Source organism: Prosopis cineraria, unplaced genomic scaffold, assembly GCF_029017545.1.
Source record: "Prosopis cineraria cultivar Desert tree isolate PC_DT_omini unplaced genomic scaffold, ASM2901754v1 PC15, whole genome shotgun sequence".
NCBI lineage: Eukaryota > Viridiplantae > Streptophyta > Magnoliopsida > Fabales > Fabaceae > Prosopis > Prosopis cineraria.
Window position 1 is genome coordinate 4651458 of NW_026555346.1, and position 24738 is coordinate 4676195.

The 24738-nt window shown below is 36.3% G+C and overlaps 3 protein-coding genes and 2 pseudogenes across 7 annotated transcripts; 1 reads left to right on the forward strand and 4 right to left on the reverse strand.

Annotated features, from left to right (window-relative positions):
* Nucleotides 1-60: 60 nt before the first annotated feature.
* Nucleotides 61-739, forward strand: LOC129294672 (uncharacterized; the record flags this gene model as incomplete). Its single annotated transcript, XM_054933129.1, has 3 exons — nucleotides 61-123; nucleotides 239-370; nucleotides 492-739. Coding segments are annotated over 2 exons (189 nt in total), but the record flags the coding sequence as incomplete, so codon positions are not given.
* Nucleotides 556-3582, reverse strand: LOC129294580 (uncharacterized; annotated as a pseudogene).
* A 929-nt stretch (nucleotides 3583-4511) lies between these two features.
* Nucleotides 4512-9924, reverse strand: LOC129294505 (uncharacterized; annotated as a pseudogene).
* A 2022-nt stretch (nucleotides 9925-11946) lies between these two features.
* On the reverse strand, nucleotides 11947-16998 carry LOC129294633 (uncharacterized). Of its 2 annotated transcripts, none has more exons than XM_054933071.1 (15): nucleotides 16827-16998; nucleotides 16527-16648; nucleotides 16350-16409; nucleotides 16106-16225; nucleotides 15878-15997; nucleotides 15631-15772; nucleotides 14552-14722; nucleotides 14085-14243; nucleotides 13883-13989; nucleotides 13520-13610; nucleotides 13267-13423; nucleotides 12991-13147; nucleotides 12751-12867; nucleotides 12417-12543; nucleotides 11947-12324 (listed from the first exon to the last, which is right to left on the reverse strand). In XM_054933071.1, exons 1-15 carry the CDS (start codon nucleotides 16866-16868, stop codon nucleotides 12067-12069), a joined length of 1950 nt encoding a protein of 649 aa, XP_054789046.1. In that variant the 5' UTR covers nucleotides 16869-16998; the 3' UTR covers nucleotides 11947-12066. The 2 variants fall into 2 exon arrangements, with proteins under 2 accessions (XP_054789046.1, XP_054789047.1); XM_054933072.1 differs by having other exon boundaries at nucleotides 13267-13408; nucleotides 16827-16990.
* Nucleotides 16999-18270: 1272 nt separating this feature from the next.
* Nucleotides 18271-24425, reverse strand: LOC129294686 (uncharacterized). 4 transcript variants are annotated; one of them, XM_054933144.1, is made up of 16 exons: nucleotides 24258-24425; nucleotides 23752-23861; nucleotides 23393-23514; nucleotides 23172-23222; nucleotides 22791-22910; nucleotides 22588-22707; nucleotides 22031-22172; nucleotides 21632-21802; nucleotides 21345-21500; nucleotides 21140-21246; nucleotides 20728-20818; nucleotides 19805-19946; nucleotides 19567-19723; nucleotides 19145-19255; nucleotides 18884-19010; nucleotides 18271-18767 (listed from the first exon to the last, which is right to left on the reverse strand). In XM_054933144.1, exons 2-16 carry the CDS (start codon nucleotides 23791-23793, stop codon nucleotides 18528-18530), a joined length of 1899 nt encoding a protein of 632 aa, XP_054789119.1. In that variant the 5' UTR covers nucleotides 23794-23861; nucleotides 24258-24425; the 3' UTR covers nucleotides 18271-18527. The 4 variants fall into 4 exon arrangements, with proteins under 4 accessions (XP_054789119.1, XP_054789120.1, XP_054789118.1 ...); XM_054933145.1 differs by having other exon boundaries at nucleotides 19145-19261; nucleotides 23760-23823; nucleotides 24259-24423; XM_054933143.1 differs by having other exon boundaries at nucleotides 19145-19261; nucleotides 24258-24423.
* Between the last annotated feature and the right edge of the window lie 313 nt (nucleotides 24426-24738).

Here is a 24738-nt window from a genome sequence, read left to right on the forward strand (position 1 = left end):
TTCATAGCGAATCTTGCAACTCCGAGATTAAATTTATGTGAAAAGTACTGTAAACACTGCTTATTTTTCGCAGCTTCTTTACAGGAAGGCCTTGCATATGTAAAAGCCTTCTTCGTCGGTCAGGTCTTAAAATTCATTTATTTTTATTCTTTTGCCCATTCGGATATAATTCACTAATTCCTCCTTTCTCTCTTTCACCCTTATCACATGCTGTCTCTGTGCTTAAAAAAAAAAAGAGACGAAGAGGATAAAGGCGAGAAATGAGGAGGAAGCAACCGCGGCGGAGCTTGAGACTGACAAGATGCAGGTAGAGGCTACTAACGATGCAGAAGAGACCAAAACCAAACTCATTAAATCATCGTAAATTCTCGTAAGTACAAAAAAAACCTCCGTCCTTTTCTTTGACGTTATTAAAAAATCCGATGTCTTTTATTTTTGTTTTTAAATATAGCGAGTTAGTTTATGTCGTTATTTCCATCTGAATTGGCCAGGACACTGTGCAGCCAGGATTAAACAAGCGGGGAACAAAAACCAAATGAAGTAGCACAAAAATGGAACATTGTAAACAGTTCGTGATCTCTCCATTAGTGAAGTTCTTTTTGTTGAATTTGGTCTACTGCTCAAACATAGCACTAGTTAATTTTCATTTTAATTCTCTTATGAAGTTGAACCAGAGGATTGTGGGCTTTCAAAGCGTATATAGTCATACATGATCCCTTCGAGGGGACCAGTGGCACTAGCCTGCGTGAGATAAAAAGTATTATCGCCTTTTATCAGAAGACGACCCGATACGTCAATGCTGTATAGTCTGTAGAGTCCATGGATTCCATGCCTGGCAATTGTGTTGTCCTTTCCGACCAAACCACTCGTGAATACAGGAGGGTCTTGCTTCAGATCATTCACTCTAACCTTTTAGTTACCACGAGAAAACACATGCACGCATGTAATCACTCATCAAATTCAGGGTATATAATTTGAAAAGTAAAACAACAATTTTAATTTGGTAAGATCATGAACCTGTAATTCGGCTGCATTTGCAGTTGCAAGAGCCAATCGTAACTTGTACGTCCCCACCTCCCATCACGTCGTCTAGCTTGAACTTAATTTGCCATGTCGTTCCTTGGTAAGTTCCATCATCTTTCTTCCTGCATTTGATTCATCAATATACCAACTTTTCGATATGAAAATGACGTTTTTTTTTTTTTGAGCTATCTATATATGTTTCTTAAATAAAGCAACTCTATGTAGGCTTACGGAACTAGACCGGGTGACTTGTGCGAAGAACCAGTCTTTCCCATATTCACTCTCACCGACTGTATAAACCAGGTCTTCCTTTGGGTATAGATCTGTATATCTTTCCCACAATCCCACAAGCCATACTGTCTAAACCTGCAAATGTGGTTAACAAAAAGTTCATAGCGAATCTTGCAACTCCGAGATTAAATTTATGTGAAAAGTACTGTAACAGTGATCTGAGCAAGATGAAATCCGTCTCAGTGATTAACATCAGAGTGTACATCGCCCTATATAATAACACTGACATAAGCTAATTATAATATAATAACTGAGTTTTCAAATAAAGTTTGTCTGCTGAAGAAACCTGTTCTTTGGCATCCTCCCAGAGCCATAATTTGTCTTGATCATTCAACAAAGCATTCAGATACACAAAGATTGGCCCGAATACTTTCTTCCAAGGCTCATTCGGTTTGAGTTTTAGAACTAGATCCTCGCCAGCATAATGAGCACTTAAAAACATCTGTCACACAACGCCAAAAAAAAAAAAAAAAAAACAGGGCAATGCATTTTGATTCATTTCATGAAATCTCAACAATAAATAAACTATGCAGAAATTAAATGCCCATTAACTGATATCTGTTATGCAGCCTTACAGCGAGGCTGATGGGGCCCACATGAGAGGTAAGGTTCTGTTTAACAGGTCCCCCTGATCGGAATTCATTGCTAGACATGATTACCCAGAACCCCATGGGAGGTTCAGTTTCTTGTTCAGAGCTAATCCACCCATGCACCTTCAGATCTTTGTTGTCACTCGAGTATTGGTACTTGTCATCCACCTAAGTCACCCAATTAGTAAATTCTACTAATCACAGAGAAACATAACTGCTCTTCTTCTTCTTGTTTTTTAATCAATAATCAATCAATAAATAAAGAAACATGTTGGGGCAAAAAAAAAAAAAAAAAGAAGAAGCACTACCTCCCCCTTGAACTCTGGCTCTACAGGATTCACAAGTAAAACTGCTTCTGGGGTGGCCAGTTCTTTACCTCTTCCAGGTAATCTATCGTCTGGAAGAGGCATGAATCTTTGCCTGTTATGCGCCACGGCCATGTAATGATACCTATACGAGTGACATATATTTGAATAGTAGTGAAAAGATCATGGTAAATGTATATAAAAGGTTACATGACAAATAAAATACCTGTCTTTCCTCAGTTTGAAGACGATCCTGATCTGGGGTATGTTAAAAGCGGGCCACTCTTTTAGGTGTTCAAAAATGGCGTATGAGTAGAAGCCTGAGGAATCTCGAAGCATGACATACCTGCAGCACATCATGGTAGTTAATGTGATTGATTATCATGATATCACTGTATTCACAATTATTGAGCAATAAATTCAATCAAGCATAGACCTTTTATCTATATTCAATGGCGAAAGCTTTCCCTTCAGAGATGGATCCCACATTCTTGTAAACGAGATCTCCACCTGTTCCTCATTTTCAATTATTACACTAAAACTTGTTCCGACGACGCTGCAACCATAGCCATATTCGTCAGTGCCACCTGAGCTAATAACTATATACATCCTTAATCGGAGTAAGGGAAGAATGAGTAAATGATATTACTTTTCCTAATTTCATCTTAATTTCTACGTTCTTTTGATTTTATGGAGTGCGGAAGTGAGAAGATGCAGAATCGAAGAGGCAAAATTTACATACCGCTCGAATGTGCCAGTAGTTCCCGTACTGCCTTCTTCGCTCCAGACGACGTCCCAATATCTAAAAGTTCATTATTTCGAGTAAAAAAACTCAAAATACTGAAACTAGCAGCGTGATGATTGAGGAAAAAATAGAAGAAAAACAGGGTATAAAGCTGTTTGTGTTCTGTGTACCCTCTGTTATCTCTTCGGTTAAGAATCTCAAGCAGATTATCAATGCCATTGTATTGAATTCTAGTGACAAATCCTCCCGGTTTGGATAAATACACTTTCACTATGCCATTGTCCATCACCACCTAAAACTCAGATAATACATCAGCGTCTCAAGCAACTTGATTTGCCATAAAATATCAAAAAGTTGAAAGAAGTAGTAGTTTATTACATGACTGTCTCCTATATACAGCTGCACTCCTTGTGTTGACATGGTGAAAGGATCGATCTTCGCTCGACGCAAAATATCTTCAGTATCTAAGAGACCTCCTCATTAACGTAACTTTAAATGTCACGTTTTAAGGTTTCTTTTTGCTCAAGCTTCTAGTTGGTTTGGTTTTCTCCATCCAAAGGCGAAGTATTGTATCCTTTATTGGAGGTTTCATGGTTATTTCTTTACTCTGTCGCTAATGTAGCCTGGTGCGTTTTGATGTTCTGAGGAAACAAACGGTATCCAATATATGCGTGACGAGACAGGGAATGGCGAAACAAAGGAAGAAAATGACTAACTAAAATTCTATTGAAGTCAAGATCAATTTGCCTTTGGGTCATTTTCCCGTTTAAATTCCACAAATGTCACTATCGCAATTTTACAAATGCATTTGCATGAGTTTTAATGAGAAAAAAAATGTAATTTTCAAAGTATTCGTTATTAAGTTTTTATGGGAAAATATACAATACTAAGCTCATTTTTCTTTCGCCGGAATATGTAACTTCATTAAAAAACGAACGAACTGGCATGAGCAAAACCGAAGTTACCCCTTACATTTAATTTAAGAATATCTGTCTTTTCTATGAAGCAAAATTCTCTCTCTTCTGAACTTGGAAGTGAGAACTTCATCTTTTATTGGGGGACAAGAGAGAAGATATAATAAATTTATGAAGGGAAAGAATAACTGGACGAGAAAAAACAGGGAGAGCGACAGATCGTAACTTAACTTCAAATAGAGGATAGAATAAAATAAGCTGAACTTCCGAGGGTTGAAGGACTTACAGTACAATCTTGATTCACTTGTTTGGCACATAATGTTGAAACTTACTATAACTTACGAAAATTAATTGACTAAATGGGCAAAGCCATTAATGGATTAAGTAAATGTAATGCTGACCAAAGGCCCGAGGTGTCCCGGCGTGATAAGAATTGTTCTCACATATACATACATATATACATAAAGCTACATATGTTTGGCATGTGATTTCCCGTTGCTGGTTAGATGGAAAAATATAGGCAGAGAATTGTGCAAGCTGTTTGGCATGTGATTTTCTGTCAAGAGCACAAATTTAATGTCTGTTAGAGAGGAAAAAAAAAATTAAGGCAGAACTTGCAATTCTCAAGAAGGTTATTCAAGCATAGGATCAATAAATTGAATTTTATATAAAAAAGATTTGAATAAATGTATTATTTATCGAATATTCTTGACCAGTATCATCTATTACTATCATTACTAGTTTCAGAAGATGGCCCTTCTAAACGAATATAATCATACAAAATCCCTTGAAAAGGACTCGTGTTTCTTGCTTGCTTTAGAAAGAAGGTATTATTCCCCTGCAAAAGAAGAGTGCCTTGTACATCAATGTTGAACAGCCAGTATAGCCCATGAATCCCATGTCTAGCTATTGTGTTCTCCTTTCCAATCACTCCACTTGAGAACAAGGGAGGGTTTGCTTCCAAGTCATTCACCCGAATCTAACAACAAAAACGAAACCAACAAAATAAGCATGAAGAGTTATGATGCTATGAGCTCTGTGGAAAAATTTGGTATGAAGTGATATACTTGCAGCTCAGCAGAGTGCACAGATGCCAGAGCCAATCGCAATTTGTAGGTTCCATTCGTATTTACATTATCAAGTTTGAAATTAATTTGCCACGTGGTTTCTTGGTATGTGTCGTTATCTATCTTCCTGCACAGTGAAAACAATCTGTGGTATACAGCCAAAGGGACAATATTTGCACTGCACTTAAAAAATTAAAGCCAAAGAACAAAGAACACAGACATAAAAAAGCAACTAGACTTTAGCCACTAGGTATAATCTAAAGGTTACCACCAATATCTCCCCCTATTCATATTTCATACATTCAAGCAATTAAAAAACGAATGGTACTGGAAAAAAAAAAAAAAACTGTGCATGGGACTTATATTACAATTATACTCACTTATTACTTTTCCTCTGTCTCACTTTCAATGCTGTCTTTAGCTGCATTTTACAGCTCTTCATTGAAAATTTGGAAGATGGAGTGGAAGAGAATTACCTATTAACTTGAGCAAAAACCAATCTTTTTTGTAGTCACTGATTCCTATGGTGTAGACCAAGTCTTCGTTTGGATACAATTCTGCATACCTCTCCCACAAACCGTATTGCCTATACCTGCCTGCCAACTTTAGGGACTGTGATACACATTTCTCCTTTTTACAGGGTCAAAAGAAGGTTTCAAGTGACAACAATGAACCAACGTTCATAACCCTCAGAGAAATAAATAAAGCATTCTACAGTAAAATAGGTGAGATATACTGGCTGTTTAATATAACTATTATTTGAATTGGCAAGGAAACTAACCTATCTGGATGATTGACATAAAGCTTGTTAATGTACTTGGGATTTGGATCTGGGATAAAGAATTCAGCTGCAGAGCGATCAGGGATGCCTATTTCCCACAATGTAGGGCCATCTCTCGGAGGCTCATAAACAAGTTCTCCCACATCATCTTCACAACCTGCTTTACATTTCACCCCCTTCATTATCTAGACTTTGGTGTAACAATACGGTGTACTTGAGAATCTTAAAGACTATTTTAGTCATGGGAAGGGGGAGGCAACAAAGAGTTCACTTTTCCCTTCTCCCAAACAGGCTCTTCAAGGCCTCGCGAATCATGACACAGAGAGAAAAGCATACGAAACCTGAGGTTATGTTAATGATATTGTCATATCGATAATCTCCAATAAACCCAGTGACCCAGGAGTAGAGATTATATTGCCCAGCCCGTATGTCAAAGGTTACCACCAATATCTCCCCCTATTCATATTTCATACATTCAAGCAATTAAAAAACGAATGGTACTGGAAAAAAAAAACAAACAACTGTGCATGGGACTTATCTTACAATTATACTCACTTATTACTTTTCCTCTGTCTCACTTTCAATGCTGTCTTTAGCTGCATTTTACAGCTCTTCATTGAAAATTTGGAAGATGGAGTGGAAGAGAATTACCTATTAACTTGAGCAAAACACCAATCTTTTTTGTAGTCACTGATTCCTATGGTGTAGAACAAGTCTTCGTTTGGATACAATTCTGCATACCTCTCCACAAAACCGTATTGCCTATACCTGCCAACTTTAGGGACTGTGATACACATTTCTCCTTTTTACAAGGGTCAAAAGAAGGTTTCAAGTGACAACAATGAACCAACGGTTCATAACCCTCAGAGAAATAAATAAAGCATTCTACAGTAAAATAGGTGAGATATACTGGCTGTTTAATATAATATATTTGAATTGGCAAGAAACTAACCTATCTGGATGATTGACATAAAGCTTGTTAATGTACTTGGGATTTGGATCTGGGATAAAGAATTCAGCTGCAGAGCGATCAGGGATGCCTATTTCCCACAATGTAGGGCCATCTCTCGGAGGCTCATAAACAAGTTCTCCCACATTCATCTTCACAACCTGCTTACATATTCACCCCCTTCAATTATCTAGACTTTTGTGTTGTAACAATACGGTGTACTTGAGAATCTTAAAGACTATTTTAGTCATGGGAAGGGGAGAGCAACAAGAGCAACAAGAGTTCACTTTTCCCTTCTCCCAAACAGGCTTTCAAGGCCTCGCGAATCATGACACAGAGAAAAGCATACGAAACCTGAGGTTATGTTAATGATATTGTCATATCGATAATCTCCAATAAACCCAGTGACCCAGGAGTAGAGATTATATTGCCCAGCCCGTATGTCAGTGATCGAGAAGTAGCCTTTATCATCAGTGATTGTCCAAATTGATAACCCTGCAAACACATGCCAAGTCGTATCAGTTTCCTAAAGTGTGGTTCAAGATTTCAGTTCTTCACTCTGTAACGGAAAAACGAAAGAACTGAAAGATGACCTTGCATTCTCTCTGCCAAGATCCAGTATCTCCTGTGGCAGCTAATCCCCACAAAACACCACTTGCTGGGATGCACCCGTCAGTATATAGCTATGCAAGGTTGAAGTTTACCCATTAAAACGAAGATCTCACACATACCCATGCATTTACAGAATGAAGTAAAGAGATGTAACTAGTGGGGATGAGACAATGAAGCATATGTCAGTACTAAAAGAACTAGAAGAAGGAGGGTAAGAAGGAAAATTGTATCATGAAGAGATCCGTTTGATGCTTAGTCCTTTTCCTGTTATTTTATTTAATGAAAATTTGGTAACCAAGAAGGTCTCAGATTATGTAATTGGGAAAGTACCTGTCTCGTACAAGCAGCCTCCCCTTAACCTTGCCCCGATGGTCAGATGAGGGAAAGTCTTCCGAAGCCGGAAACGAATAGGGCCAGCTTTCAATTTCATTGACCGTCTGCAGTTTAATTTTTATTTATTGCAGTTCTTACATGAGCAACCAAAATGTTGAATTCATTTTGTGGAGAGGAAAAATGGAAATGAAGGAACCAGAGGACCTGCTGTCTAGCGTCTTCCCATAGCATAACCGGGCTTTCTCCATTGGACAAAGAATTGAGGTATGTAAAAATAGGCCCGTAGACTTTCTTCCATTGTTCAGCAGGCCCAAATTTCATTACTAGTTCTTCTCCCGAATAATGCGTGCTATGAAATACCTAATCGAGGAAGATCCCGAAAATTTAAAAAAAAAAAAATAGAAAACGTAAACTTAATTTACTTTTTTTTTTACTTTTTTTTTTTGGGTCAAAAAACTTAAATGTTGGTAAGTTTTTTTTTTTTAGAAAAAAAATATCGGAAAAAAGTGACTTACAGAGAGTGTGGTGGGACCCACGTGAGAAGTAATGAATTGTTTGAGGGGCCCGGCAGATCGGAACTCATAGCTAGGTGTAATTTGCCAGAACCCAATGGATGGATCCATGCAAATCCATCCATGAACCCTGTTGTTGCGACTCTCGCACGAGTACTGATACTTGTCATCCACCTAGTCACACAAAACATAATCGAGCTGTTACATGAGATTTACTTAGATGATGAGAATAGGGTATGATAGAAGTAAGTTCCAAACTCTAAAAAAATGTATAACCAAGCTAATTTTAAGGGAAAAAAATTCCAACAAATAAAATATTTATTAAAAAATCTACTAAATACTCCCTCCAGTCAACATTCCTCCTGTCCCTATAATATAACACATTTTTGAAGGATTTTTTCATCTTTAATATAAAGTATTTAGTAGGATATTAATTACATTTTTTTAATATTATCTATATTTAAATTCATTAATTCTAAAAGAGAATATGATACAAATTTAAAATTTTTTTTCTTAAAAGAGATAAAGTTGGAAGGTTATTCTATTTTAGTATTTTTAAATAAAATTAATAATTTATCAATTCTTCTTAGTTTGTTATAAGAAACTTATAATAGAACACCAGGGCAATTCGCCATTAGGAACCATTTTCTTTGAACCTACCTCCCCTTTGAATTCAGGCTCAATGGGATTGACAAGGAGGACAGCCTCAGGGTAAGCTAGAACTTGCCCTCTTTCTTCTGACCGGTCGTCAGGCAGAGGCATGAATCTTTGCCTATTGTCTGCTACAACCATGTAATGGAACCTTTACAATTTATACATACCAAACACATCAGAATCATTGATTGATTTTTTTTTTCCCCGGTTTTCCAAAAGTCTTGGGATCTAAACCTACTTGTCTTTTCGAGGCTTAAATGCAATCCGAGTATTATCAAGATTGAAAGCAGGCCATCCCTTCAAATGCTCGTAGATGGCGTAGGTGTAGAAGCCAGATGAACCACGAAGCATTATGAATCTGCCCAAAATCAATTTATTTGGCTCTTCAAACAGAGCAAAAAATTACAAATGCAGAGTGTGTGATCTGTGAAAGAACTTTGGAAGCTCAAATACCTTTTATCAATATTGAGGGGCGGAATCCTTCCCTCGAGGGAAGGCTGCCACGTTCTTGTGAATGATAACTCTAATTGTTCTTCATTTTCGACTATCACTGTAACATTTGTGGCCTCCAACCTGGATCACCCTCACCATCAATTGGATTCAAAGTTCAAGCATAAAATTGGAATGGTTTGAGAATTTTACCTGTCCAATGTACCTTTAGTTCCTTTTTTATCAGCCTCGCCCCATACAACATCCCAGTAACTGTAACCACATCAAAGAAGAATGTTAAGCAAGGGGAAAAGATTGAGATTTGTGGTTGGAATGTTACTTGATTGTTATTTCATGCATGTCAGGTGTTTGTGAAAATGCTTAGGTGAGATGCCCTGAAGGTTATGATTCCTAACGAGCAGTGGACTAAAAAACTGGTGTACCCTCTGTCGAATTCCTTGTTTTGAACTTCAAGCAAGTTGTCCATTCCATTGTATTGGATTCCAGTGACTGATCCTTCAGGATTTGATAAGGTGACTTGGACTATGCCATTGTCCATCACAATCTGGGCAGAATGATAAATACATACATGTTTATTTATGAAACTGTATAAGCTGTTAAGCAGAGGCTAATTGTAGTAAAAAATAACAGATTTGAGTTACATGCTTATCTTGAATTTCCAATCGCACTCCTGGGAAAGACATGATACACATTAGTCTCTTGAAATGTCCCACAATCTTCTTCACCCAATATTCTCATATATTGAATTATACTGCAGCTTTATTATTATGCCGAGAGTAAAAGCATGCAGAAATGTATAGAACAGAGGATTATGGAAGATGAAGTAAAGAAACCTGGATAAGGAACATAGCCCTGGACCAAAGCCCCCAACAGCATCAAGAACATATAGATGTTCGTGAGGATCATCGTCATCATCGATCGTGCTCTTCCTAGGCCTCACTCTCTCTGGTTTTTGCTTCTTGACAAAACATTCAGCTTCCTAGTCCTTGTCTGTTTCCTACGCAAATCCCACATATCTTTCATTAGCAAACTTGACAAGAATATCTTGCAGTTGAAAATCTCCATCGGGAGCAGGAGATTTAGGTGGAAGGTAAACTGAATAACATTTCATTTGACTTGGCTTTCTCATAGGAGGGTGGCTTCTAGATAGATTAAATCTGTGACTTGTGAGTTGAAACAGCAAAAGCATATTGCAGTTAGACCTGAAAAAGGGGCGAGACTTTCAAAGGAGGAAAAAAAGGTATTTTTATTAGGTGGAACGAATTTTAAAGGTTTAGTTAAGATGATTAGGTAATAGGAAAGAAACTAGAGGCATGTGAAAGACTTTTTGTGGGGGATGTTGGTGGACTAGTTTTCTTCAACTATAGACAAAGCATCTATTTTTACCAACAATTTGTCTGTCCCTTCCGTTTTGGCCTTTTCTTCGTCAGCGCGACTCCCTGGCACAGCTGGTCACGGGTGTGTAAGCTTGAAATCACATGAATAAACCATGGAATATAAGACTTAGAGGGTGTTTGTACTTGTTTAGCTGCATTGCTGGTAGTTCTGTTTATCGTCTGTGTCCGATCTTGAAGAAAGCCACAAATGCCAATGGTGTTCGCAAAGCTGGGCCTAACATCATCCGAGTTTCAATCAGAGGATATTTCAGGCGGCCTTATGTGGGTACCAATCAAATATGAATCTTCATTATTAATTGATTTGATTTCGTTTTGAATAATTTGGATTCTGCAATAACTACTCATTAATGACAACTTTCCTTTTCCAAAAACCTATATGAAATCAAATAATTTGAAGAGGTCGATAAGGTAACTACCTATTGATTATACCTCTTAATTTGAGAGTACAATGGATCTATTTTATTTTTTTAATAGAATAAAGATAACATTTGCATGTTTGGAATTGGATGAATGAATGGTTTTTCATTTACCAGGTTAACACATTGGAGAGATTTTGACTTTTGATTCAAATGCCTGGTATCGTGAAATGCTCACATATGGGAAAAAAATAAGTATAAACAAATTCTATATTTTAAAACTTCATTGAAATTCAATGTCGACAATTTAAAGTGAAATTGAAGTGGTGGGATATCCGAAACTAGTTCAGATAATGAGGATATGATAGAGTATGAATGTAGGTCAAGTGCTCAAGCAATTCCAATCAGAAAAGAAAGAAAGTGAAATGAAATGAAAAAAAAAACAGCGAAAAATCAAATTAAAGAAAAAATCTACTAAAACTTTAAGCTGGCACAGTGGGTTCCATTTTATGTAAGCTGGTTGGTGATTTTGAGATGATGATTAAACAAGGTACACGTGGCGCTTCATCACTGCAATCATACCCCTAATGGAAAGGTAGCGGTGCTCTTATTCCTCCGCGGTGCTAAATTAACGGTAGTGCTCTTTAGTCTTCACTACTTATTAATTCCTCAAAATCATTATTTCTGTAATGAAATGATGCCGTCCAATCATGACTAATTGACTATAACTAAGAGGATCCCCCTCAAAGGACTGCACATAAGTACGTTGTATGGTTCGCATCTAGGAACTACATGAAGGCGGTGATAATGACAAACATGCAAACTAATTTTCAATTATCAGAAAAATAATTATTGAAAAATTTTCCACTCTGAACTTTGCCATGTTTGTGTAATTTTCCATTACTTAGTGTTGGGCAATGTCCATGCATTTGATTAAATATAATATAACGAGAAATAAGAGAGAGGATGAACTAAAAAAAGAATATCATAAAATTAAATTTAACTTGTTAATGTCATACTGTTTTCCAATGGAATGATTTGCTTATTTTCAAATTATTCTGCTAGGAATTAAAAACAAGTCACACATTCAAATCTCGTCGCCGGAACTAGAGGAGGGAGGGCCTTCTAAACGAATATAATCATACAAAATCCCCTGAAATGGGCCGTTGGCTCTTGACTGAGTTAAAAATATGGTATTTTCTCCTTCCACGAGGCGAGCACCCCATATGTCCACAGTGAAAAGCCAATACAACCCATGAATTCCATGCCTAGCAATGGAGTTATCCCTTCCTATCAATCCACTTGAAAACAGAGGACGAGGTGCTTTTGGATCATTAACTCGAACCTACAAGTATAATATAAATCATGTATTTATCAGTTTTTAAGCATAAGAGCCAAAACGTGAAATTAGTTTTTTTTTAATAATTTTTTGAGTACTTGTAGTTCAGAAAATGTTGCCGATGCCAGAGCTATGCGCAGTTTATAGGCACTTCTCTTATTCACTCTGTCCTGTTTGAACTTGATTTGCCATGTAGTTCCTTGATATGTATTATCATCTTTCTTCCTGCAAAAAAAGGGATCAAATTACAATGGATAATAACAAGTTGGTCTTGTAATGTTACTTAATTTTTCATTTCACCTCCATGATTTAGGAGTTATAATTTTTAATTAAAAAAAATCTCATAATGGAATTCCTATTTCTTAAAGCCTCAACATGATTAATTATGTTACTTGAATGCTTTGCAAAAAAAAAAAAACCAAAAAACTGCACCTGGTAACTTGAGCAAAGAACCAATCTTTGGTGTAGTCGCTAACACCAACTGTGTAAATCAAGTCACTGTCAGGGTATAACTCTGCATATCTCTCCCATAAACCATACTGCCTAAACCTGCCAATTATAATTATGTGAATAAATTGCATCGTTATTTCCCCCCAAAAAAATTCAGTTGCATGTATCATTATTTTTTTTGCCAATCCCCATATCAGGAATTGAATAAGAAAGGGGACCAACTTGTCAGGATGATTAACATAGAGCTTGTTGACAAATTTGGGATTAGGATCAGGAACATAAAACTCAGCAGCTGTACGATCAGGGGTGCCTATTTCCCACAATGTTGGACCAGCTCTAGGAGGTTCATACACAAGATCACCTACGACTATGTCACAACCTGTTTTAACATGTATTTCAATATTTGTTGAGTCAGGATATATACGAACCAAGAATAAGAAGAAAATGTCTGAAATTAAAAAAAATAAAAGAAAAAGAGGAAAACGGGTTTATTAGTACCTGGAGTTATGTTCATAACCACGTCATATTTATAGTCACCAATAAAACCAGGGACCCATGCGTAAAGATTATAGTCACCAGGGCGTATATTGCTGATGGAGAAATATCCATCATCGTCTGCTTTGGCCCAAAATTGATAATTCTGATAACAAGTAAACTGCCATACTTGAGTCATTGACAGACAGATGGTGCTGTACGTTATAATGAAAATGAGAACATTGACAGAAGAAAAGTTTCCCTTTTTAATAATCACCTTGCATTCTCTTTGCCATGATCCAGTGTCTCCTGGCGGAGCCAAGCCAACATAAGCTCCTTTTGCTGAGATATAATCATCTCCAATGTACCTATATCCATTGTCATATATCATTACTACGTTCTTCATGTATGTCTTATCAACGAATTTTATAAATACATGCCTTGCAGAAAAACTTTTTTGAAACTCAAATATTCACTCATCACATTTTCATTGAAGTTCTTGACTACAAAAATCTATAAAAACAAGCTAAATTTACACTAGAGCACAAGATGGCAGAAATATCCGCTTGGTTCAGTCAATTCAACAAACAGGTTGAGGTCATCATCACAAGAAAATAAATAATGTGCCAAAAGAACACACCTGTCTCGGACGAGTAGCCTACCATTGACATTGCCACGTTCGTCCCACTTTAGGTAATCTTGTGAGGCAGGAAAATTGTAGGGCCAGCTTTGAACTTCTATCTGCATCTGCATGTTTTGAATGCGTGTTTGTGTTACTGAGGAACTATATACGTTTGAAAAATGGAGGTATATGTGATATAGGGGAAATCCTGAGTTGATACCTGAAGTTTAGCGTCATCCCATAGCTTATTAATTGGGTTGTCTCCGTTATCGGAAGAATTCAAATAGATGAAAACTGGACCAAAAACTTTCTTCCATGCCTCGCCGGCTTTGAATTTTGGCACCAAATCTTCTCCGCTATAATGAGGGCTTAGAAACACCTGATTTCGTCATTTTAGGAGACATCTACTAATTGACGATAATTACGTATAATGAGGGGATGACTAGTATGTTAATGCTTCATTTTTCATGTTTTTGGTTTTCCCTTTGCTACATACGTTTGCATTTGCATTATCAAAGTTTGAAGTTGCATTGCCGAATTTCTTTCTTTTTAAAAAAGAAAAGAAAATTTTATTATTTTATAAAACAATAAAATAAGTGAAAATATTTAAAAAAAAAAATCATCTAAATTTTCCAATCCCGATGTTTAAATCCGATGATCAAAACATCGATTAGATGAACCACTTACAGCAAGAGTGGCAGGTCCCACGTGAGAAGTTAAGTTCTGCTTGAGAGGTCCACCGGATCGGAACTCGTTGCTGGGTGTTATTAGCCAGAATCCTACCGCTGTCTCCGTGGAAATCCACCCATGCAACTTGCTGTCTTTGTTGTCACATGAATATTGGTACTTATCGTCCACCTATGCAAACATCACATGCGTTTCTTTAATTTAATAATAGTAGTAGCAGTAGTTTTAACTTTTGAGGCACCTTGGCGGTATCTTCAATTAAACATCATTGTAATACTTCGGAGCAATTGCTAATAATAATATTGATGCAAATTACTATTCTATTTGGATCGAGATATATAAATTGTAAATAACTGCTTAAATATTAAATCAAGCCATTTTACCCAGTTAACCCCTTAGATGTGCTTGTAATTTCTTTTTAATATACAATACCATTCTAAGTGTAGAAGTTAAATAATTAATTCACATAAATTAAAAAATTCATTAAGTTAGTTATTTATAAAATGTGTGTTATTTTCCTAAAGCATGTTATTGTTTTCAAAACAATTCCTATTGATTGCACAATAGAGATAATTTAAGAAAATAATAAATACCAGTGATAAAAGAGTTGAATTGAAAATTAAATACTAAAACAAGTCCATCAAGTAATTCACTAATTCTTATATTTAGGATAGGAATTTTAGCCCTTGAAAAAAGAATGTCAAAAGTGTGTGTGTGTGTGTGTAAAAAGAATGCCCCACTCACTTCGGAGAACCAACATTTCATTACCAACAATCTATATGCTGATTGCCGATATTACCGATACGTTGGCAAAACAAAAAATATTTACCGACAATCCGACAGGGTGATAAAAATTCAGACAATCTTAAGAATGTATTATTAGCAATTGCACGAATGTATACGAAAGAAAAATTTGACAGAGCACATTAAATGACTGTTTTATCATTATTCTTTTTTTTTTTAAAAAAAAAGCATCAACACCCTATGCCTTGTTTAAATTATTATTGCTATCCGCAAGCACTGGCGAAGTCGTAATCTATCAATGGATGATATCGTTCTAAAATAATATTGTAGGGTACCTCTCCTTTCAATTCAGGTTCAATAGGATTAACCAGAAGAACAGCCTCGGGATAGGCAAGTGCTTGACCTCTAGGGGGTGATCGGTCACTCGGGAGTGGCATGTTTCTTTGTCTATTATCTGCCATTGCCATGTAATGAAACCTGCCCAAGTATCATCATTACCCACTACTTACTTGTGTGTGTATCACTCCATTGATCACCACACATGAAGGAAATTTAACAAAAAAAGACATTTGAAACATGTACTTGTCTCTGCTGAGCTTGAAAGCAATTCTGGTTTCGTCGAGATTGAAAGCGGGCCAGTCATCTAAGTGTTCGTAAATGGCATAGGAGTAGAGGCCAGAGCAACCACGACACATTATGAACCTACTCACCAGAATTAATTATCGTATGCATGGTTAGTTTTTGACTCACACTTTAATTTATGATCGATATATGTATAATAGACAAGGGTTAGTTATGAAGTTAATGAACCTTTTATCGATGTTTAAGGGAACCAGCTTGCCTTCAAGTGAGGCATCCCACGTTCTTGTGAAGGATAACTCAACCTGTTGCTCATTTTCCATTATCACTCTGAAATAGGTTCCCCTTATCCTGCAAATTAAATGAACGACTAAAATTATGTCACTGTCTTTAAGGATAGATGGGATTTGGGAAGATTGAAAACAAGCAAACTGAGACTTATGAATAGAAGGGAAAGAGAGAACTTTTGACATACACATCAAATATTCCAGTGGTTCCAGGACTTGTCGGCGAGCTCCACACAAGATCCCAGTACCTACATCAAGAGACAGTGGTCAAGTATCCCAGCTTATTTATTTATTTTTAAATATTATTTTTATTTTTATTGTTATCAAACAGGTAGGACTCAGCAAAGGTATTTAATTTAATATACCCTCTATTAGATTCGTCGTTCTGATATTCGAGCAAGTTGTCGATGCCATTATATTCTATTCCTGTGACTATTCCACCAGGATTTGACAAGGTTACCTTTAGTATGCCATTGTCAATCACCACCTGCACCATCAATGTAATTTTAATTGAAAATGCATCTTAAGGAAAAACCTACTTGAAATGAAGTTTAAGACAACCCCACAATTCTTAGCATGAATAATTTTCATTGAACAGCAACTAATCGAGAATAGTATGAAGATGAAAGGAACATCATTCTAGCTAGAAACAAGATTTTAAATACATGATTATCTTCAATAAGCAGTTGCACTCCTGCTAGCGCCATGGCTGGTATTCTCACTAAGTCACAGATGAAAGCCTTCAAAGGTTCAGAATACTCTGACAATGGTTAAGAACTCGAAATTGATGGGAACTAAATAATGGGTGGACTTCGTTACAGCGAGGAGCTTTTTCAAACACGTCTCGAGAAAACAGATTGCGCTTACGTGTTACCACAAAGCAATCTGCCAATAGAATTTGGGGAAATCTTAGAGGACTTTGAAGTGTTGGTTTAGTTTTCTTAAACTAGCAAGAAAGCATTCTTTATCAGGCTCTAGTTTAATCTCTTTACTTAGTCGCCAAAGCAGTTTGGTGTGTATAGAGGCGTGCAAGTGAAGCAGCAGATTAAAAATATGAGACGGCTTTTCTTTTTCCTTTTTCTCTTCTTTACTTGTTTTGGTTTCCCCTCGTTTAGTTGATTGAGACTTGAGAGAGTTAAGCCGCAACGTCGCTTGGTCAAAGAACTCATGGGAATTGACTTTTCATTCAGATCCAAGGAAATCATCAAACGCTGACAAATTATAATGTTAAGGTTCACCAAGTTGCTCCTTAATTACCAAACGAGTATATTGAGCTCGCAAGTTTTCTTTTACGAAACAGAGGTGCATGGAAACCAAGGTGCACTCGTTGGGCTCAATCTGATAGCAAGGAAAATTAAGTTTTATTTATTATTCATTGGAAATTAGTCAATAATTGTTAATAACATTAGTTAGTAGCCTTCTTAGCGTTATCGAATGAAATAGAACTGATGCTTATATAACCGTTAGCCTTATCCAAGAGCAGTTGGAACAAATCAGTTTGTTCTAGCTTGCAGGAGAGCTTCTTACACGGAGAAAACTTATACAGTTAGACTTATATATTTAAAATGCTTGTATCCAATTAAATCAAGACATGTGGATTATTTATAGATTATTTTTTCTATAATAAATTCTTATTATTAATTAAATTAATATATTGAGATCCATATGTCATGATTTGATTTGATATAAGTATTTTAAGTATATAAGATTAAGTATAAAAATCTTACCCCATCTTCATAACCCCTTAATCAGCATTGCAGCCAATAGCTTGTATGCATCTGTAACTAACAAAGAGAATAGCTAAGCACATGACAACCGAGCCACAGCCCATAACTGTATTTGCCATAATTCATTACATGAAAGTTTACCTCAAGCAAAGGAACTAGGAGTGGTCCTCCTCCTTTTTTTTTTCTTTTTAAAAAAGGGCCTAACTAGATGTGATGTAATTGTGAAAAATATAATTCAAATCTATCAACCATGAACCAAAAAGAAAACGTAATCTAAGCAGTCTTTTGCTATTCAAGTCATTACAGGAATATCCATTTTACCCATTTTACCTAGATATAGCATTTTGTGAGTTTGCACATAAAAGGAAGGGGGAAAAAAAAGAAATTCTAACATCACTAAAGTAAAATGGAAGATGTCTGCAAAAGTGTGGCTGTACATAAATTATGTGTGCATGATAATGTATGCTACGGTTCCTGTCTTTATAATTCAAGTCACAAGACTGAGTACAAGAAATGATTGATAATAGAATATAACACTACCAATGACTGGCATTCCAAGGTGATGTATACGCCCCACAATTTTGCACCAAATGTATTTCTGTCCTTATGTTTAGCGTAAAAGGATATTGAAGTTATTCTTTAAAAACAAGGAGGACCTTCCAAACGAATATAATCGTAGATGATCCCCTGGAAAGGGCTGTTGCATCTTGGTTGGGTTAAAAATATAGTGTTTCTGCCATCAACAAGAGTAACACCTGGTACATTCACATTGTACAGCCGATAGAGCCCGTGAATCCCATGTCTTGCAATTGAGTTGTCCCTTCCTATTAATCCAGTGGTAAATAGGGGACGCTTTGCATTTGGATCATTTACTCGAATCTTCACAGAACCATGTATATAGTTTAACGTAAAATTTTATCAGTATTTTGCACCAGAACCAGACAAGAAATCCCTTTGTGTGTGTGTGGGTGTGGTAGAGAGTAAGAGACAATTACCTGCACTTCGGCTAATGTTGCAGACGCAATTGCAACTCTTAGTTTATATGTACTTCCCCGAGCAACATTATTGAGTTCAAACTTAATTTGCCAAGTTGTTCCTTGAAGAGTGTTATCCTCTTTTTTTCTGCAGTTGCAAAGGCTTGAAAAATTAGTCCATGGTATGTACTTGTATAACATAAGGTGGCAAGAAGCAGGTATTACATGATATCCAGCCATTTTGTTCCCAAAAAAAAAACATGAATGTTTGGAGGCTCAAACCTGGGAACCTGAGCGAAAAACCAGTCTTTCGAATAATCACTAGCACCAACTGTGTAAATCAAATCAGCATCAGGATACAGTTCTGTGTACCTGTCCCACAATCCATACTGCCTGAACCTACCAGTTGTAGAAAAGAAATAAGACAAAAAGCATCTGAAACCAAAGCATTTTAACCAATCCTTTAAGAAGGCTCAGTTGGGAGAAGAGGGATTAAAAAAATCTTCATGTTGCATGTAGCATAAATTCAAAAGTGTGCAAAACAAATTAATATCAATATAAAATTAAAAAAAAATAGTAAGTCATACTATTTATAGTTACGAGCAGTACAGCTCAGACTCCATGCAATGCATGAGGCTCACCTATTATTTCAGCAACGAAAGAATAAATGGAATTTGATCACCCCACCACAGTAATGAGCTAACCTGTCTGGGTGGTTGACAAAAAGCCTATTAATGAGATGTGGATTTGGATCAGGAATGTAAAATTCTGCAGCAGATCTATCAGGAATGCCTATTTCCCACAACGTGGGTCCATCTCTTGGGGCCTCATACACAATTTCACCCACTTCGATATAGGAACCTGCATTACAATTTACAGTAAGTGCATGTTGACCATCTGATGATAAATGATCTCAATTTCAACAAGCTGAGGATGCAACACCTGAATCTATCTTCATCGGATCATCAAATCTGTAGTCTCCGACAAAACCAGGGACCCAAGCATAAAGGTTGTAGTCCCCTGGACGTACATTCTTAATGGCAAAAAATCCATTCTCATCTGCTCTGGTCCAGAATTGATAGTCCTGACAAGATGCAAAAGTTAAAATATCATCCGAAAAGGGGCATTTTTGGGCACTCCAAAGTAGTATCCTTCTGGTCAATTGTCCCTTAAATCTTAAATAAAGGTAACTTCCAATAACTATTTTCCTCTTAGAACTTTGTTTTATATGATATATGTTTTCGAAAAGAAATGCCTTCGTTTGCAAGGTTGCCACAATCTGTGCAATACTACAAAATGATAGCTCTTTTCAGAAGCTTGATCCAAAGAACCAATAATATACTCTGTAAGACGCTGCAAAGGATTGTTTTCTAGTTCAATTTAGTCTGTAATCTAACGAATTCATGCAGCAAGTAAAAGTAAGTAATGCAATCCACAGAATCCCTCTTTTTTAAAGGGATTAAAAAAAGTGTGATTCCTCCACCCTCACCAGGAGAGAATAAAATGGAGCGCAACCTACATACTATTCATGTAACTAAACTACTACTTCTGTCTCAAATTATAAGACACTTTTCGAGAAAATTCGGCACCCCAAAATATAAGACACTTTGATAAAAATAAAGTTTCATTAATGCTACTTTTTCAATATTACCCTTTCCATATATTCTCTCTTTTTAATATTCTTTCATCAATAGAATATTAAATGAAAAGCATTATTAAAAGTTTATATTTTTGTCTTAAAAAAGTAAGGTTGTAAAAGTACATTTAATAAACTTTATTGGTATTTGTAATTTTGTCTAAAAGTGTCATATAATTTGGGACGGAGGGAGTAGTAGGTTTCAATAAATGAGAGGAGTAATGAAAACCTTGCATTCTCTTTGCCAAGACCCTGCCTCTCCTGGTGGGGCAAGACCAACATAAGCACCATTTGCTGGCATCAAATCTGAGCTGATGCACCTAGAGATAAAATTAGAATAGTTTTAATCCAGCTACCCATACAAGTATAAAAGAGCAACCACAGTCCTGCTGCAGCTCATTAATTGATTTACGTTCCTCATTCAACTCAGTAAATAAAAAAAAAATCCTTGATCCTTACAGATTTTTTTATTGTAAGAAAATCATGAATGTTGTGAATAGATGATAACTGTAGCTATAAGTTTGAAAATTTTCAAGAAGTAAAACCAAGTGAGAATGCCAACCACACAAACTCACCCAAAAATCTTATATAAAGGGGGGGGTAGTTTTAGATAACAGACTAAGGCTATACCGACTGCTTACCTGTCTAACACAAGTAGCCTACCACTAACATTACCCCGTTGATCTGACTTCAAAAAATCCTCTGAAGCTGGGAAAAAATATGGCCAACTTTCGACTTCAGTTGTCATCTGAATATTCATTCCCATTAGTCTATCTCAAAACCTCACCATTCAAAACCACTCTATCTATCCCATCACAAGACGAGTGCAAGAGTTCCATGGCAAACCTGAATTTTAGCATCCTCCCACAGCCAAAGTGTGTCATCACCAATTGATCCAGAGTTGAGATAAATAAAGACAGGACCAAAAACCTTCTTCCATGGTTCACCACCTCTAAATTTGGGATCTAAATCTTGTCCAGCATAGTGTGAACTAAGAAACATCTGATGATGCCAATGTACATTATGTTATGACATTCTAATCAGATAAGATCACATAATCTCAACTTGTGGTGGCACTCAGTTGGCAAGCCAAGTGGGGAAAATGTCATAATTGTCTAAGATCATTCACTTACAGCAAGTGTGGTAGGGCCAACATGTGAGGTCAAATTCTGCTTGAGGGGTCCACCAGAACGAAACTCATCACTGGGCGTGATCTGCCAGAATCCCACTGGTGGGTTGAAAGATATCCACCCATGAACTTGATTATCTATGTTTTTACATGAATATTGATACTTGTCATCCACCTGTGCATCAAGGAGTCATATCAAAACACCATGGATCACTTCACAGGCACTGAATCAATGAAAAGCAAACTTTCTTCATATCTTTTTCATAAGCTAATGAAAATGATCTTGGTGGCCCCTTAGAACTCAACTTGCCGGTTCCACCAACATATACTTCAATATAAAGTCTTAAAATATACTATTTCACAATTTAAGATGACAAAAGAAACAAATCATTGCAACAAGCACCTCGCCTTTGAGTTGTGGATTTTTGGGATTGACTAGCAGGACAGCTTCTGGGTAGGCCAAGGGCTGGCATCTTCCTGGTAACCGATCATCTGGAAGAGGCATAATCCTTTGCCTATTGTCTTCTATAGCCATGTAATTGAACCTACAAACTCATTTGTTAAATTGGTTGAACATCTAAAACTTTATAATAAAGACAGATTGCTTATTGTCTCATGTGGTCACCTTTGCTCATCTTTGAAATGTTATCATCATGAACATAAGTTACAGAGAAAAGTGCTAACATAAATTCTGCCCCTAGAATTGTATAATAAAATTGTTGTTTTTCTTGCCAAACTATCTCCAACTTTTATAGCATTATTTAGCAGTTAAATTTTAAACAAAGAAAGGTCCGTAAAGTCTATTTGAGCATACAAAATAACAAAACAAGTCAAGAATCAGAGACGCTATTTTCTTAAAACTGTATTCTCTTTTATAATCCTCTTTTTGTATAAATATAATCCATTTTTTTTATTACACAGTGTGGGTTGTAAAGCATATAAAGACAAATTTTTATATACTTGTCTTTTCTCAGCTTGAAAGTAATCCTCGTTTCACCAATGTCAAAATCTGGCCATCCAGCTAAGTGCTCATATATTGCATAAGAGTAGAAGCCTGATGAACCACGGCGCATTATAAATCTGAAATTCACCACAAGCAAATATTAATCCTTAAGTTAGCATTTCAATAAAAAGGAAATGATACACATAATCAGAGCAAGGACCTTTTATCAATATTTAAGGGAACAAACTTTCCCTCAAGAGAAGGATCCCACATTCGTGTGAATGAAAGCTCCACCTGTTCCTCGTTTTGAACTATAACTTTAAAACATGTTCCTTTTATCCTGGATCATAAATGAAAGCTTCGCATTTAGTTTGCACATAGTCATTTTAAGCAAGAATGAAAGCTTCGGATTTTTGAAGGGACACAATCTAAGAGAGAGGAGTTTGGGAACCAATTTTAGTTCTACTCTGGTGTGACTTTTTTTTTGGGGGGGGGGGGCTCCCATTTTAATCGGGGGTGTTTTGATACTTCTTTCTGAAGAATTTGACTTGATTGAAAATTTCATAGATTTCCAGGGCAAGAGTGACAAGCATTGCCGTACACATCAAAGATTCCTTTGCTTCCTGGTGCACTCCAAACAAGGTCCCAGTACCTGGTTATTAAATTGAATGCAAGATCAGACTTCCAGCTCAACGTATGTCAACTACCCTTGATTTTTACATAATCTTTCAGTCTCCTTTTCATAACATGAAGGTTAGAGCTCACTGTTCTATACAAGAGAAATAAAATTTTGTTTAGCAACCAAATATTCAGACCGCATACCCTCTATTAGTCTCCTTGTTAAGGACCTCAAGCAAATTGTCAACACCGTTATATCGAATCCCAGTAACAATTCCCTCAGGGTTTGATAAGGTAACTTGGAGTATGCCATTATCCATCACCACCTGCACGTAAGTCAAAATATGCACATGAAACAACAATATGACCTGAGACGCGTTGCTCATGAGAAGTTCCGTTTTGGCTGAAATAAAATCTAATGAAATCAAATCTTTAGAAGTGTCCTGTGCAGTATAAAGGTATAAATTGCACACAACTTAAAAAAAGTCTTTTTTATTTAAAACCTAGATTCTACAATGGAAAAATAGAATAAGAAACAAAAGAAAATGTAGAAATCAACTTACATGACTACCTTGAAGGTGCCATCGGACCCCTGGGATCGACATGTTGTGTCGTTGCTTGTCTTTACTAACTTGCTGTGATCAGTAAAATTATCAAGTCTAGGTCTAGAGTTCCAGCAGAATTTAAAGGAAACAATTTCATAAGATAAGAGAATCGATCGACCGATCACTTCTCTTCCACGTGAATTTTCAATGCATGACAATGTGATGCAATAAAAATTGCCATATAGAAGAAAGAAAAACGATTTTCAATATATATTTACGCTTCGTCTTCCAGCTATATCGGTATCTTTCATGAATTTCGCTTTCCTCTCTCAACAAAAACATGAAGCTAAAAAAGGTGGTCCATGATTCTTTCCTTGTCACGTGAAATAAATAGTTGAAATCTCCATTTAACTTGCTAGACAATGATTCAATTACAATTGAATTAAATTAGGTGATTTTAACAACCAAAAGAAATGGCCAGAAATTACAGGGAGCGAGGGGGTAAATTCGCCAAGAAATTAATACCTTTCATGATTTGTTAAAAGGAAAGTTGAAGAAAACGGAGCCACAGACGCCGCAGAAAGTATGGTGATGTCCCGGTTGTAGAAGCAGTGATAGCGTAACAGAAAGCGGCAGGAACACTACACAACACAGTGATGGCATGTAAGGTGTGCATAACCGAGTCCATGGGAAATAATTTTTCAAATAAAAACATGTCATCGCATTTTTTATTGTGAGAATTTCAGTCAGGGACCCTTAATAGAAAAGAGAACTCCAAATTTCCTGAAACTTCACTGGAGAATTTGTACGGAATTTTTATTGAATTTATAACAAAAATAATAAAATTACTCTTATTTAAATAAACAATATAAATAAATTATTTATTTTTATAGTTTATGTTATTCATTTATTTATAAAATATTATTCATTTCTTTACTTCGCTTGTTTATAATCATAATTTTATTTAATTTCATTCTGTGTTGGTTTTATAATAAGACAACATAT

Excerpts from the sequence above, each read along its gene's own strand:
- LOC129294633 (XM_054933071.1), bottom strand. The coding sequence starts at position 16,868 with ATGGCGCTAGCAGGAGTGCAACTGCTTATTGAAGATAATCAT. Across the intron at positions 13,424-13,519 it reads CATGGCAAAGAGAATGCAAG|TTTACTTGTTATCAGAATTA; the intron begins GTGATTATTAAA and ends CAAGTATGGCAG. Across the intron at positions 13,148-13,266 it reads GGTTATGAACATAACTCCAG|GTTGTGACATAGTCGTAGGT; the intron begins GTACTAATAAAC and ends ATGTTAAAACAG.
- LOC129294686 (XM_054933143.1), bottom strand. The coding sequence starts at position 23,793 with ATGTCGATCCCAGGGGTCCGATGGCACCTTCAAGGTAGTCAT. Across the intron at positions 21,803-22,030 it reads ATCCACAACTCAAAGGCGAG|GTGGATGACAAGTATCAATA; the intron begins GTGCTTGTTGCA and ends CTTGATGCACAG. Across the intron at positions 19,724-19,804 it reads TCCGATGAAGATAGATTCAG|GTTCCTATATCGAAGTGGGT; the intron begins GTGTTGCATCCT and ends ATTGTAATGCAG.